This window comes from Rhinoderma darwinii, chromosome 1 (assembly GCF_050947455.1).
Source record: "Rhinoderma darwinii isolate aRhiDar2 chromosome 1, aRhiDar2.hap1, whole genome shotgun sequence".
NCBI lineage: Eukaryota > Metazoa > Chordata > Amphibia > Anura > Rhinodermatidae > Rhinoderma > Rhinoderma darwinii.
In genome coordinates this window covers 515,563,769-515,580,400 of record NC_134687.1, presented here as the reverse complement: position 1 = coordinate 515,580,400, position 16,632 = coordinate 515,563,769, and the positions used below count along the sequence as shown (strand labels likewise).

The following is a 16,632-nucleotide window of genomic DNA, read 5'->3' as shown; positions in this document are numbered from 1 at the left end:
TGAAAATTTGACTTTTAGGATGCAAATAAAAAGCAGAGCATACACCCTGAAACCTTGATCTTACTTGTTTTTTGCTCTGCTTCCATTATTAACCCCTTTAGGGCACAGCCTCATTCTGGCCCTGTGGACACAGATTTTCAAATCTGACATTTTTCGCTTTATGTGGTAATAACCTTGGAATGCTTTTACCTATCCAAGCGATGTCACTGTCTGTGACATTTTGTACTTTATTAGTGGGGGGAAAAAAAAAAAAACGGTCGAGGACAATATCAAGGACAATAAAAAACCCACAACATATTTTTCAAAACCGATGTCCCCTCTACATAGCCACCTAAAGTAATATAAAACTAAACTTTGATCTACATAAATTAATCCTAGACTAAATATCTGAAAGTATGTAAACACCCCTCCCAATTGAGTGTTTGTCATAGCCATTGCAAATAGGTGCATAAAATAATGCACACAGCCATGCAAACCCCATAGACAAACATTGCTAGTGGTATGGGTCGCATCGAAGAGCTGTCACAAAGCATTCGACCACAAAGTCAGATTAGAGCCGCTGAATACAAAAGCGTGTGGGGTGTAAAAACATCACCTTTCCTCCATTCCATCACTTACTACAGTGTTCCAAACGGTCTCAGAAAGTGACATCAGTACAAGTATTGTGCAACTGCGAGCTTCATGAAATGGGTTTCCGTGGTCAAGCAGCTGAGCACAAGCCTAGGATCTCCATTGCACAATGCCAAGCGTCAACTAAAAGTGGTGTCATGAACGCCACTACTGGGCTTTCCAGAGAACACATTTCCAAAGCTTCAGTCACAGACAACCTCCGTATCTTAAAAGCACTATGATCAGGAGTTCATTACCTTCTGACACATAAAAAGGAACCTATCCCTGCAATGTAAGAAAATGCAAATGATGCGCTCTTATAATGACCACAGGCAAGAAACATATCCCCAACATACAGCAGGACTAGAAGATTCGAGGCAGCCACATGTTCTACAACCAATGTTGTGTACCTGATTCTTTGCACCTATTGGGGGTCAATATGTTGGAGAAACAGCACAGAAACAAAGCAAAGATGGTCTCATTGCCACACAATTAAAAGACAAAAAAACAAAGACCCCAAAAAAATAAAAAAACACACCAAACATTTACTTGTGGCTGAACATTAAAGTCAATCTTAGACCACTGTATGCTTCCAACTTCATGGTAAGTTTGGGAAAGGCACGCTCCTGTTCCAGCAGGACTGACCAAGTGCGGTCTATAAAGACCTAGTTTGAGGAGTTTGATGTTGAGTTACTTGAGGCCTGCACATAGCCCTGACCTCAATCCCGATGAACACCGATCGCAAGCCCGACCTTCTCATCCAACATCCGTATACAAGCTCACAAATGCTCTTTGGGTACAATTCCCAGACACTCCATAATCTTGTGGAAAGCCTTACCAGAAGAGTGGAGGTTATAGCCACATGGTTTCGAAATGGGACGTCCAACAAGCTCATAATTGTGATGTCAGGTGTTTTTTTTGGGTCTAACGCTAGAGACACAGGAGCAAGATTGAGCGGTATGGTCTGATAAGAAGTTAAAAAGGATGTCAATCAGATTGGGGAGAACATTGCGGTGTACAATCCCAACCGTATTTATCACAATGACAACAGCTTTGTGCCGCTCCCAAGTCTAGTACAAGGATGTTATAAATGAGTAAGAGACAATACACTTAAAAAAGCCATTTTAATACTTTACTTAAAAACACAAAAGCAAAAACATGTAGGTTTTTTTTTTGCTTAGAGAGATCTAAACACTAAAGCTTTCTTGAGGAAATCAAGAGCTGCATAATGTATATATTATTCATTTACAGTAGTACCCAAATGTTTCATTGTAGCAGCATAATTGCACATTTCTACCATTGCATAGTACAGCGATAAGTCTATGCTATAAAGTGCCTTTAACCAAGGAAAATCGCTACCTCAACTAGGTGCATTTAAAGGGGTTTCCAGCCAGTAAAAATGTATGGCCTTTTCTCGGGATAAGCCATCAATAGCTGATGGGTTGGGGTCCGACTCCCGGAACCCCCACCGCTCAGCTGTTTTGAAGGGGCCGCAACGCTCGTACGAGTGCCGCTTCCCCTTAATTTCTTCTTGCTCACTGAATCTTCAACACTCATTTAGTGGCAATTCACAGGTGTTAGTCTTCTCCCTTGAAGTGAACAGGAGAAAAGGCTGCAATACTTGTGAATCGCTGCTAAATGTACGTCGATCATTCACAATGAGCAAAAAGAAATGAAGGGGAAGCAGTGCTCATACGAGCGCTGTGGCCCCTTCAAAAACGCTGATCGGCAGGGGTCCTGGGAGTCGGACCCCGACCCATCAGCTATTGATGGCCTATCCTGAGGATAGGTCCATTTTTACTGGCTGGAAAACCCCTTTAACCATTTACCAGCAATGCAGAGAACCAACCCATAAATCATGTGTGGGGTTTGACTGTGTATCGTTTCCAAATATCTCAACTTTCACAAATCCATTAAAATCAAGTTGCTTTAATCCCAGTAATAAATATTATTTAAGTCAACAAATACAGTTTTATGAAAAAGAAGGGTGTTGATCAGTGCATAAGAGTAAAGGGGAGAGTAAAAATATAACTAAATGTAAAAAAAAGGCCCAAGTGGTTAGTGTTAAATTCCCCTATAAGGAGTTCATTTGTGATATATGAGGTTTCAGAGAACATATCAAGGCATCAATTAAGATACATTAAGGCTTATATGTAGAAACATAGTGCAAAGGAAAAGTGGATTAGTGTCCCATAGCAACCAAATAAATAACAGCTATGTTTGTTGGTTAGAGTGTAAAACAGGCTGGAGAGGTTGTCCATCGTGACCACACTTTTGAAATGAGAAGTTGATGTAGTAGAAATTACAACAAACCACTTTACTGCAATATGGAATCTGAACAAGGCTGTTAAAGGGGTTGTAGGATGTTAGAAGACCTAGTATAACCACTCAGTGCCACTCCATTGGCTGCGTATGGTATTACCACGATGCCCAATTGAATGGTTATGAGCTGCAATGCCAGACAGCCCATAAACTAGAGTGGCGCTGCTTGTAGGAGGGAAAAAAGCAGACACCATCTTAAACTCACACAACCTCTTTAACGTGCCGTTCTACATGAACCACATTGACAATGTCCATCTTCAGCCGCTCATTCAACCTCCAGCTGAAAGATCATACTACAATCTCAGCCAATGGTTTTCAAGTGTTTGCACTTCTTTAACCTTACAATATTTTTATTTTTGGACAAAATGCAACTTCTATTTCAGAAAATGGGGTCATATTTCTAATGTAAACAAGTATAGCCCGTTACTCAAAAGCCAGTTTTGCAGATCTAACTGAATATGCCCAACATATATCCTATTGTGTTCAGTAGTAGAATGGTGCCCAGTGCCTTCGAATTTCTAGCGCTTGATAAAAGACACACATTATAAATAGTACATACAAGAATGACAGTGTTTCAGGAAACATTAGTGAATCGTGTTGAAATCCATAATTCACATGACAGTAAAATAAATACAAACAAACATTCATTGTACCTCCAACTACCAAGCAGTGAAAACATTTAAAAACCATTTCCATCAATGAGGCCTCTGCTACACGGAAGGTGCGTTTAAAAAAAAAAAAAAAAAAAAAAAGTTTATAACATATGTCGTATTGGCTACAGATGAACAGCTCTCATTAACATTCTCTCAGTAATTTAGTAGATACACCTAAAATAATCTAGAACTATTCTAGATATTTAAAAAAAAAAAAAAAAAAAAAAAGAAGAAGCCCTTTGAGGAGACACTTTAAAGGACAAACTTTCAGACAAACATATATACCAGCTTTGAGGGCTTATCCAAGTGACCTTCAGCTAAAACAGACCGTGGAATGACATTTAAAATGATCAGAATGAGGTGCAAACAATGCGCTTACGGGCATTTTTTGAAATGTATTTCAGAATTCAGGCGTATAATAAACGAATGACAGTTGGTTTCTAAGTCGTCACATTTCATGAGAATAATTCAAGTGTTTTGCAGTGATTACTTCCTCCAAACGGATTGCTCCACCGCCCATCAACGCAAAAGCTGGATACATTGTTCCGACGCAGTCCACTTCTCTCTCGTAGAGACATTTCATATTGTTGGCGTCATAGAAACCGACTTTGCCTTTCTCATAGTCCAGACAAACCCCAATCCGGGCAGGAAGAGGAAGAACGCGCTCTCCATAAGGGGTGGAAACATTAGATGCCTTGGGGACAAAAAGCTTTCTCATTCCTATGGTAGCCAAGGTGAAAGGCTGTGATGAGTCAAAGGCAACATCTTCACTGCCGCTGTCGTGACCACTGTCTTGATCATACCTGGAAAACAACATTAGACATAGTACCAGGTTATGAAGGGTTTGAACTCTTCCTTTATGTAAAGTACTGGTAGTGGCATTTACTTAGGAGACGCCTGAGAGGTTACAGTTCATACACTGGAGTCAGTGTTGTGAAGGCTAAGGGTTATTTAGGAAAGACTGCTGTAGGCCGAACTCGACATAAACCGGGTTTCGTTCCAGGCGAACAAGTCATCAGCATAAAACTAATTTCTCAGCAATTTCACTTTTTAAGCGATTACTTAGAATAGGCCATGGAATGCCCCTTAGGGTGGGACAGACTCCTAATAATGTACTAGAGGCTGACAAATAACATTCGTTGCTAGGAGTACGGCTTCAGTTGAAACAAATTAATGTCTTGGAGCGTAGTTCTTTTCTTTGCTTTTAGATTTTATTACATTTAAACCACAAATAAGGGATGTTACATTTAAGGAGGCTGCGTACATTTTTCAGTAGCCGTTTTGAAATATATGTACATCATCTTTTACAAAAAAAAAAAGATGGCTAAAATGAAATACGAGAATGAACATAAAGTAGGTTCACCCCTTTTGAAGGCATAGAAATTGATAGAAAAATAATCCTCTAAGAAAATGACAAAAAAAAACACAAACTTCACACCAACCTCATCAGTACCGTACTCTGATAACTAGATTACCTTGGACTGCTAATGTCACGAGGGTTATGCAGCCATTCTTGCAGCTTTATATCCGATGCAACTCCAACTTTTACCATGTACGAGTAGGACTCAACAGAGAAAGCCCAAAAATGCTTGCCCTTAGTGATGCCAGCATCGCCAATAATGTAATCTAGGCACATGTAACTTCCTACTTGAACACGCTCCGCTCCGAGAAGTAGGGGATGGCCAGCTACACTTTCTACAGTGTTCCTTTTGTCATTAAGCATGAGGCGTTCCTTGTTGAATCCACACTTATCATCAAATAGAAAGCTAAACACTGCAAGAAAGAAAGAAAAAAAAAAAGCAAGTTTTCACAAAAATCATATTGCACATAAGTTTAGGTAAGAAATTATGCCAGAAAATTTATATTATATTTTTTCACTGCAGATTTTCCAATAGGTGTTACACGGAAATTTGTGCCAAACTCACAGCAAAATCTGCGGCTGTGCATTGTAACAAACCTGCTGCAGATGTGTGAAAATCTGTGGTGGAAAAAAAATGGCAAAAGTTCAAACTTACCCTTATTAAGGTATGTTCCAAAAATTCTGCAACATACCCTGCCCGTGGGAACAGAAAACCTGCAGCAGAATCGGAATTACCAGAGGTTTTTTTTGTTCTAAAAATACGCCGCAAATAGCACGTGTTGCAGAGACGCGGCATTTTTATTCTGTGGATTTATTGTGAAGCATTGATTATAGCAAATTTGTGCACCTCTGGATTTTTAGCAGTTTAGACTGTGTTCCCACTGCACAAATGCTGTACAAAACAACTTGCGTATTTAAATGCAGAATTTATGCTCCCCATTAAAAGTCTATGGGCCAAGCAAGCTGCAATTTTGGCCAGATAACAGCATAAGTGGACAAGCTGCGGATTTGAAATATCGCACTGCAGAGCACTTTCCGCAAGACTAAGTTTACTTTCCCACATCGTCTGAGATCTTCAAAACCTTTCGCTTTGCTGCTACTGTAAATTCTGCAGAATTTCTGCGCAGCATTCGGTTGCAGAAATTCCGTGTTTACTGTGGGAATCCAGCCTACGTGTGTACTCGCATCTAAACGCCTTTGTGCGTTCTCAAAAAATAACGTTTTTGCAGGTTAAAAAAAAAAAAAAAAAAAAGAAAGTTTTCACCATGACTGTATAGAGAATTAGCATATTTAATATACACACAAATATAAAAAAAAAAGGGGCTGGGCAATATACACACTAGGGCTGGGCAATTATTCAAATTAATTTGCCCTTAAGGCCTCGGACTACTTTTTTTTTTTTTTTTTAACAGAATCGTTGAATCTATTCTTTAGTGAGCGCCGTGCTGCAGGAGGAAGCTCCACTCTGCCTAGTCACCTGCCTGGTGTGCACAGTCTGACAAGCTGCACCCCGTTCCGTCCCTGCTTTCCCACAGAACAGCTGTTCCATACTGTATCGTTTTGTTCAGTACAGAACAGCAGTTACGTGGGGAGGCAGGGACTTCTAGTATACAGCCACACCGCCCTGTAGATAGCACCACCACCATGCTGTAGATTGCACCCTCACCGCCCCCCTTGTAAATCGCAGCACCACCCCCCCCCCCCCCACCCCCATCCTTTTTGTAGATCGCAATACTGTAGCTCCCTCTAGGAGCGGAATCCCCGGTTAAGAGTCGGCAACTTCTGGCCAGGTATTCAGCTGAAATGAATTGATCAGTTTTTAATGGCCATTTTTTTCAGTGTCGTGTGACTGTAGCCTAAGTGACTGACATCAGGAGTCCCTTTCACATACACCGCGGTCGGGCAGAGAAATCTTTCTGACAAACAGTTTTTCGCGGTCCAATCACGGTTGTGTGAATCCAGCCTTAAAAAGGGGTTTCTCATGAGGGACATTTATGACACATCTACAGGACACTAATGTAGTTTCGCCCCAGAGTGCCCGTTTGGGGCCATCTGCCTGGCCCTGCTGAAATTTAGACTACTCTCACCTGCAATGTCAGAGACCCAATTGTATTTCTGATAAAAAATATTTGCAGAGGTTAAAAGTTGTGAAGTTACATACAATTATAGCAATATATGTTCAATTATTTTATTTAAATAAACTATTAGATTAGCTCTTGGTATTACTTCGAAACGAGATTCAAAAATCGAAAACTGCCCCTAGTGTAGGAGGGGGGGGGAATAAATCAAATTAAAAAAAAAAATCTAGATTTACATTTTTGACAAAATCGCCCAGCCCTACCACACGATATCAAACACCTACATAGCGTGCTTTTTTTTTTATATAACATTACTTTAATGTGAAAATTTCCCTTTTTTTTTTGAATCCCATAGGGGGGATTTTACATTTTTCTACTGTAATGTCCTGGCATGTATCTATATGCCAGTACATTAGCCTGTGTACCCATAGTACACAGGCAGTTAGAGCATACCTAACAGGAAAGAAGGTCAAAAAGCCCTGGGGACCTAAAATGGACCCTGGGCTGTCTATCCATAGAAGGTATGTTTCTCAATTCTGTCACAGGGATTCCCGGGGTCGGGGGTCACCCCCTTAAACTGTCGCAATCAACTTTGGTCGTGGCATTCAAGGGGTTAACGGCGAAGAGCAGTTATTTTTTTGGGTCTTCTATACAACACTTAAACACTGCTGTCCATGCATAAGTGAGGAGGAGTAAGGTTGCAATGCTTTGAAATGAAAAACACAAGGTTTACCTGGAGCTGGAGGGGTCTGCAGAATAACTTCTTTGCTGTGGGTGCTGCACAAAGTGCCCCTAAGGCCCTGCACCCGAAAACAGTAGGAGCTGTTGAGATCTAGATCAGAGACAACTTTACTTGTACTTGCAGCTTCAATTTCATTCCACGCAGGATCTACATTTTTGTCAAGCTTCCGGTATTCAAGAACATAGCTCTCCGCCAGACCTGAATCATTAGGCTGATTCCAACAAATCTTTGCATTGTTATACACCTTGCTCTCAGTTATATTAATTTCAGGTACATCTAGAGCTAAAAAAAAAAAGAAAATGTAATAAGATGACAAAAAGGCATTGAAGTCATAATTAATATTTTTTTAAAACTCACATCTAGTATATATTTAAAAAAAATACGTTTTATATTATATATCTATATATAAATATAAAAATTAAAAAAGTATTTCAAAGGTAGCCTTTAATAAGGGACCATGAGGAATTTGTGACTGGAGACAGTCAGTGTATTAGTACAGTGGTACTTTAAACAAGACTGTAGCTTCATTCATGGTATACAGTTAAAGGGGTTTTCCAGACTTGGATATTGATACTATCCTTCGGGTATTGATGACCTATCCTATCGGTGAGGGGGGGGGGGGGTCGGTCTCCCAGAACCCCCACGATTAGATTCTTATTGAAGGGGCCGTTGCCCTCTGAGTGCTGGGGTCTGTACATTGCTTACCAGGCACAGCTTTGTGTATTCAGTAGTGGCGGTGTCTGGTACTGGAGCTGTGCCTGGCAAGCAATGGAGGGGTAGAAGTGCTCATTGGAGCGAATTGGTGGGGATGCCGGGAGTCAGGATAGGTAGTATCAGACCGGTGGGAGCCTAGGAATAGGTCATCAATACCAAAGTCCAGGAAAATCCTTTTAAGCGAATGAACATCTGATCAAAGGTCCTATACCTGTGTTAATTAAAAGGGAACTCAGCATAATTCGTTTTCAAGATCTCTTCACAAAAAATCCAATAAAACACATGAGCAGGGGACATGTGGAGTGTAATGTCTTTGTTACCACTTTATTATAGGGTTGCACGATGAAAAAAAAAAAAAAAAAAAAGATAATTTCGACGCAGCTCAAACGGTTCAATACCTTTAATTCATGTAATTCATGTATTTTGATAATAAGCTGTGCGGCTGCACAGCTTAGTAATGTGATATATGAATGTAGTTCGAGCGGGGCTGCAGCCATTGCCCAGCTCCTGGCAAGTGTGCATGCGTTCAGTGTGAGGCGATGCGGCTAGCGCTGCACTTATGAGCGGCAGCACTGAAGACGGAGAACATGGCGAGTGCAATGCAAAACACCTCCACGTTCTGCATTCAGTGCAGGCGCCGCCACTCATTATTGCAGCGCCAGCCTTATGCCATCACATGCTGACCGCAGCGCACACTTGTCAGGAGTAGGGCAATGGCTGTATTACACAGGTGCAGCCCCACTCTAACGGCAGATCTCTGCCGTTATCCCCTTGAATGATGCAATCAAAGCGGACTGCAGCATTCAAGGATAAAAGGAGCATGGAGAATACCCCATTGATTGCATCACTGGGAATCCCTGTGATGTGATCAAGGAACATACCATATATGGGCAGACAGCTCAGGGTCCATTTAAGGACCCCAGGGCTATCTGACCATATTTCCTGTTAGGGCATACTTCGTACATAGGCAGCTGTTAGGACATACCCATTGGTATACAAACTAATATACTGGCATATAGATATATGCCAGTACATTAAAGGGGTTCAACCATTTTCGCTATCACTGCCTCCCAGCCACTTCCTGGTTGTATGGTCGGGAGATACGAAAACAGCATAGCTCTCTGAGCTACGCTGCTTACATAAGTCCCATAATAGTAAATGGCAGTTAAGGAAGCAGCATATCACGCGAGCTACGCTGTTTCCGTAACGACCATTTAGTTCTATGGGACTTATGGAAACAGTGTAGCTCAGCAAGCTATGCGGTTTCCAAAATTCATGGTCAGAACTAACCTGCTTCTGCCTCAGAGCGGCAGAACGGGTTTTAAAGGGCCTTGTTCTAGAGATAGGTGGGACCCGCATCTATCTGACATTTCCTGTGGATATGTCAAATGTCTGTTGGAAAAACACCTTTAAAGTTTAAAAATAAAGTAATAAAAGTATTGTAAATGTTGTTCCAGTCCGCTTTAACCCCTTCCCGCTTTGGCCACTTCTGACCTTCCTGACAGAGCCTCATTTTTCAAATCTGACATGTTTCACTTTGCGTGGTAATAACTTCGGCCTGCTTTCACCTATCCAAGCGATTCTGAGATTGCTTTCTTGTGACACATTGGCAAAATTTGCTCGATACATTCAGTATTGAATTGTGAAAAACACCAAAACTTTGCAAAAATTTGCATTTTTCTAAATGTAAGTGTATCTGCTTGTAAGACAGGCAGTTATACCACACAAAATTGTTCCTAATTAACATCCCCCATATGTCTACTTTAGATTGGCATTGTTTTTTTGAGTATAGTTTTATTTTTCTAGGACGTTACAAGGCGTAGAACTTTAGCAGCAATTTCTCTTATTTTCAAGAAAATTTCAAAAGGCTATTTTTTACAGGGGGCAGTTCAGTTGTGAAGTGGCTTTTAGGGCCTTATACAGGGTGGGCCATTTATATGGATACACCTAAATAAAATGAGAATGGTTGGTGATATTAACTTCCTGTTTGTGGCACATTAGTATATGGGAGGGGGGAAACTTTTCAAGCTGGGTGCCAAAACAGTGGAAATACCCCAAAAATGACTCCATTTGGGAAACTAGACAGCTCAAGGAAATTATCTAGGGGTATAGTGAGCATTTTGACCCCACAGGTTTCTTGCAGAAATTGGAAGTAGGCCATGAAAATTAAAATCTACATCGATTCAAAAAAAAATAAATGTAGGTTTAGCTAATTTTTTCTAATTTCCACGAGGAAAGGAGAAAAAGCACCACAACATTTGTAAAGCAATTTCTCCCGATTAAAACAAATACCCCACACGTGGTCCTAAAAGGCTTTTTGGACACACGGCAGGGCTTAGAAGTGAAAGAGCACCATTGGGCTTTTGGAGCTAAAATTTAGCAGGAATGGTTTGCGGAGGCCATGTCGCATTTGCAAAGCCCCCGAAGGGACAAAGCAGTGAAAAACCCCCCACAAGTGACCCCATTTTAGAAGCTACACCCCTTGAAGAATTCATCTAGGAGTGTAGTGAGCATTTTGACCCCACATGTTTCATAGATTTTATTAGGATTGGGCAGTGAAAATGAAAAAAGAAAAATCTTTTTTTCGATAAGACGTAGCTTTAGCTCAAAATTTTTCATTTCTCAATAAATAAAAGGAAAGAAAGAACCAACAATTATAAAGCAATTTCGCCTGAGTATGGCAATCCCCGATATGTGGTCATAAACTGCTGTTTGGGCACACAGTAGGGCTCATTTGGCTTTTGAAGTACAGATTTTGCTGGATTGGTTTCTGGTCGCTATGTAGCATTTGCAAAGACCCTGTGGGACCAAAACAGTGGAAACCCCCCACAAGTGACCCCATTTTGGAAACTACACCCATCAAGGTATTCATCTAGCGGTGTAGCTAGATGTAATATGTTTGGGCCCCCCCTCCCCTTCCTGGTTCCCCAATTTTAGGGCCTTGATAAATCTCCACTTGAAACAGAAGAGCTGTTCCCCTCGGGCCGGCACAACTTCATATTTTTCTTTCCTGAGTTATTGGAGCTTTAACTAATTTTATTTTTTCAGAGACGTATTGGTATGGGGGCTGTTCCTTTTCAGGACGAGCTGTAGTTATTATTGGTACCATTTTGGGGTACATGTGACTTTTTGATCACTTTTTTTGGGAGGCAAGGTGACAAAAAAAAACAGCAATTCTGGCATAGTTTTTCGTATCATAAATTACATGTTAACTTTATTCTGCGGGTCAGTACGATTCCGGCAATACCAAATTTATAGAACTTTTTTTATGTTTTACAACTTTTTGCACAATAAAATAATTTTTGTAAAAATATATTTTTTCTGTCGCCATGTTGTGAGAACCATAACTTTTTCATTTTTTAGTCGACGGAGCTGTGTGAGGGCTTGTTTTTTGCGAGATGAGCTATAGTTTTTATAGGTACCATTTTTGGATACATGCGACTTTTTGATCACTTTTTATTTCAATTTTTGGAAGACAGTGACTTGATACTTTTATTTTTACACTTTTCTTCAGTGCCACTAGGGGACCTGAAGATCCAACTGTTTGATTGATATTCTAATACATTGCACTACCCATGTAGTGAAACGTATAAGAACTGTCAGTTCACTGACAGCAAGCCGATCAGGCTCCGGTCGAAGCCTAATCAGCTTCCGTAATGGCAGGCAGGAGGCCATTGTTAGGCCTCCTGTTGCCATAGTAGCAGTCAGCAGCCTTGCCATCGCATGGCAGGCTGCCGATTTGCTACAAACCACTAAGACGCAGCCATCGCATCGCTGCTGATGACGAAAGGCTTTTAGGCCCCGCCAGCGAGCAGGGCATAGGAGGCTTCCGTTGCTGGCAGACCGGGAAGTATTAGGCCTCCGATTGCCATTGCCGCCACCGGCAACCCAGCTATCACGTTGCTGGTGTGCCGGTGGCTAAAACCTCCTCACAAGCTGCGATCTTTATTGAACGCAGCATCTGAGGGGTTAATCGGCCGGATCGGATGCTAGTTCCGGTCCCGGCCGTTACCTCAGGGTGCCAGCTGTAACATACAGCTGGTACTCGGCGGTGATGGTGGGGGCTCAGCTCCTGAGCCCGCACCATCACCGCGGCTTAATGATACTGCGCTTTGCGGTATATATACGGTGGATGTGGGGAAGGGGTTAAGATGCTGTATGAGAAACCGAAAACCAAAGCAAAAACACCTATAGAACACATCCTTCCATGGGGCGGAGCTTGAATACCTAATAATCCACTTTGAGGATGCATTCCTTATTGTCAGGAATATGGTGTAACGTCAATTTGTTGCATGTTTTACGTTTTCCTCATAACGAGGAAGGCGCCCCTAAAATTAGGCATCCCAAGTATCAGGTATTTTACACTGAGTAACAAATTCAGTGTACAATAAATAAAATAATTTAAAAAAAAGAAATTCCATGGAGGATATTTACCCATTTGGCAAATGCAGAGAACACATTTGTTACTAAAGCTAAATGCATTCTAAAATGTAATGGCATCTTAATTCCAGATGCTTTAGCGGGAGAAGATTCTTCTTGAAAAAACATAAGATTTACCTTTGGAGAAGGATAAGTCATTCAATAAACCTTCTTCCTTAGACACATCAACAAAATAGTCTTCAAAGCTGGAATCTGCGACTGGGCGGAAGGTTTTCAAAGACTCTGAAGCTTTTTGAATTCTGTAAAACAAATCCAGATCATATATCACATATAAAACAGACCAGCTAACTTATTCTAGTCCTGTGAGCGAAAATAAAGTAAAATAAATCACTAATACATACATTGCTATAAAAAATATCTCCACTATTAGAAGGTGGTTGCATAGAAAAAAAAAAAAAAAGGAAGTGTTTATTTTCCATAAAGCCTCAACAGATTAGGTAAATTAAAAGTCCAAACAATGAAGGATTCATTCAGGCGTTCGGTGTAAAATAAAGACAGCAAATACAATTTCTGGTGCTTAGGCTAGGTTTGCTTCAAAATATTTAAATAAATAAAAAAAAATACTAAAAAAAAATAAGTGCAAGGGCATTTGTACATAGTTTAACATCCGAATTACACTGCCTGTGCCAACCGCAGTGGGTACCAGCTGTAATATACGGACGACATCTTGCTGCAAGGGCAGGGATCAGAGAACTCCAATCCTGGACGCGTAACCACTTCGATGCTATTGATCTTGGGATCAAAGTATTGGCAAAGGGAAGGGACTGTCTCTGCTTCTCCATTGCTGCCCTGTGACGCGATCGCACGGAGGCGTGTTGCCATAGCAGCCAGGGGCTCATTAAAAGGTCAATGGCCCAGCCGAATAGATTGCTGTCAGTTTATCAATAATGCTTTTGTATATAACTGCATTGTAAAGTACCCTAGTGAAAAAAAAAAAAAGCTTGCAAGAAACGACAATAGTTTTTGGGTTATCAGGACTAAATGATGCATAATGGCCACAAAAACCAGTTCAGTTCTCTATACAAGTCATCCGTTACACATTCAACGGTTGCATGTCTTTGAACCCTACCCTCGTGACTGACGACTTTATACAAATATTTAGGTTGTCAAGCCAGTAATAGACATTTCCTTTGAAGGATTGGTCATTGAAAAGCGATCCATGCACTGCCCATTACACTTATTATTCTGTTACTTTCAACCAAACTAGCGTTGTGTGCCATTACGGTTTCTGTTATTTTGAGTACATGGGCTTAAGATTGGCAGCATTAAGGGCAGATCAATACTATAAATAAGTGTAATAGAGCTATAAATGACAGTATACAGACTACGTATGAAAGGTGTAAAAGGAAAATAAATACCTGGTGTGTAGCTGCTTTGCAGTTTGAACAAAACAAGAATGATCGGTTTCCTTCAGGACTTCTTGTGCATAGCCCACCAGCCCATTATTCTCCAAAAGGCCCTGATATTCATCCAATTGACTATGTAGGTTTTCTAATCGAGTAGACTGAGAACTCTTTATAGATTGCAGCACAAACGCTCTCCTGTCTTCCAAGATATTAAACAATTTGTCAAAGTTGTATGTAGCCTCTTCTACGGCACGATCTCCATTGCTCTGAAAGATAGAGGATTGCAGAACAACTATGTAATCCAAGAAATTAAAGGGGTATACACACAACAAACATTTATGGCATAGCCACAGGATATGCCATAAATCTCTGATAGATGCAGGTCCCAGCACGGAGTCCTGCACCTATATCGAGAACGGGGGTCACGAGTTTGCCTTGTGAGTCTGCTGCTGACTGCAGATTCCAGGCAGGAACTAGTAGAGAGGAGGCCGTGTACAGCACCTCATTCTGTTCTATGGGACTTACGGAAACAGTAGAGCAGCGCTATGCTTAAGAACAATCAGACATTTATGGCATATCCATGAATGTCTAAGTTGGGAATAGCCCTTTAAAAATATATTTCGGACCATACAAAATAAAAATAATATTTCCCTGCAATAAAAGCAAGTCGCAATCACCAAAACCTCAGATCTAAGAAATTATAATTCATGGAAGACAAAGCCCAGATGAGCCTGGTGGGGAATTAAAACGGACACTGAAAGTTCAAAAGGGACCTGGATGTCTGTGTAATATTACAACTTATGGTTGATTAAGGGATTTATTCTAATATTGGAGTCGGAAAATTGGCTTTTGCCTCTTTGGGATTTTTTGCTTCCTCTGGATCAATAATGCATAATAAGGGTATGTTCACACGCAGTGACCAAAAACGTGTTTTGCCGCAACTCGCGTTTTTCGCAGCGTATTTTACGGCCGTTTTTGGAGCGCATTTTCAATAGAGTCAATGAAAAACGCCTCCAAAAACGTCAAGTGACATGCACTTCTTTTTCGCGGGCGTCTTTTTACGCGCCATATTTTGACAGCGACGCGTAAAATTAAGCCTCGTGGGAAAAGAACACCGTAAATCCATTGCAAGCAATGAGCAGATGTTTGTAGGCGTAAATGGAGCAGTTCTTTCAGGCGTTATTCGAGGCGTAAAACGCCCAAATTACGTCTGAAATCACTGCGTGTGAACATACCCCAATAGGCTGAACTGGATAGACTTCTCTTTTTCAGCCTTACTTACATTGGATGAGCATTGCACAAGCAGGTGACTGCAGTTCAGAAATAGAGATTACAACATGAGCCGGCTAAGCGTGCTTAAAAGAGCACCCTAAGGCCTTATTCACAAAACGTTCTGTTTTCATTCATTCTTTTTACTACTGTTGCACAAATCACACACGGCACCCGGAAGTGCTTCCGTGTGCCGAGCGCGATTTGCATGCACCCATTGACTTCAATGGGTGCGTGCTGCGCGAAACACGGGCAAGTATAGGACATGTCATGAGTTTTACGCAGAGCAGATATGCTGTGTGAAAATCACTGACCGTCTGAACGGTCCTATTCACTTACATAGGTCAGAGTGAAAATCACACGCATAGCACGGACGTATAACACGTTCGTGTGCATAAGGCCTAAGGGTATGTCCACACTTAAAATACAGAGCGGTTTTCAAGGGAAACCAGCTCCTGATTTTCAGCTGTTTAATCAAACTAGCGTTTTTCAATGCGTTTTTTACGGTCGTTTTTCTATTGAGTCAATGAAAAACTGCTCCAAAAACGGCTCAAAAAGTGACCTGCACTTTACAAGGCGTGTTTTTTTTTTTTGTTTTTTTTTAGGCCGTTTTTAAAGACAGCCACCTAAATACCACCCCCTTTGGAACAGAACGCCGTATTTTCCATTGAAAAATCGGAAGCAGAACGCCTACAAACATCTGCCCGTTTATTTCAGATGTTTTTCGGGACGTTTACGCCAGAAAGACGGCTGAAAATAGCCCGTGTGACCATACCCTTAGAGCGGTTATGTGAATTCTATAGGGAGACGGCCCATAGCAGGGAACTGGGCTGTTACATCAGAACTACAAATCACACCGGATAAAGATCTGGTTGTCAAAAACATTGCAAATCCATCCAAAATATGTACTTCAAATGGTCATTTTTTTTGAATCCTCAAACTATTTAAACAAACGAGTTTATTATAGATCTCCTGTTTTACATACCTCAGTTCTTCTAATTAAAATCTCCAGTTCCGATATCTGGGTCTTCACTTGGCTTTCTTTGCTGATAAGATAACTGATGCCCTTTGTAAGCTTTTCCTGTAGAGGACAATGATT

The 16,632-nt window shown here is 41.0% G+C and overlaps 1 protein-coding gene across 2 annotated transcripts in view; it reads right to left on the bottom strand.

Annotated features, from left to right (window-relative positions):
• Positions 1 to 1,779: 1,779 nt before the first annotated feature.
• The window catches only part of TRIM36 (tripartite motif containing 36), a 70,203-nt gene continuing 55,350 nt past the window's right edge, over positions 1,780 to 16,632 (bottom strand). For both annotated transcript variants that reach the window (XM_075836503.1, XM_075836512.1), the window contains 6 exons: positions 16,519 to 16,614; positions 14,277 to 14,530; positions 13,036 to 13,157; positions 7,756 to 8,046; positions 5,060 to 5,357; positions 1,780 to 4,387 (listed from right to left, as the gene is read on the bottom strand). In XM_075836503.1, coding sequence (XP_075692618.1) covers positions 4,033 to 4,387; positions 5,060 to 5,357; positions 7,756 to 8,046; positions 13,036 to 13,157; positions 14,277 to 14,530; positions 16,519 to 16,614 — 1,416 coding nt within the window. In that variant the 3' untranslated portion in view covers positions 1,780 to 4,032. The remainder of the gene's footprint in view (positions 4,388 to 5,059; positions 5,358 to 7,755; positions 8,047 to 13,035; positions 13,158 to 14,276; positions 14,531 to 16,518; positions 16,615 to 16,632) is intronic.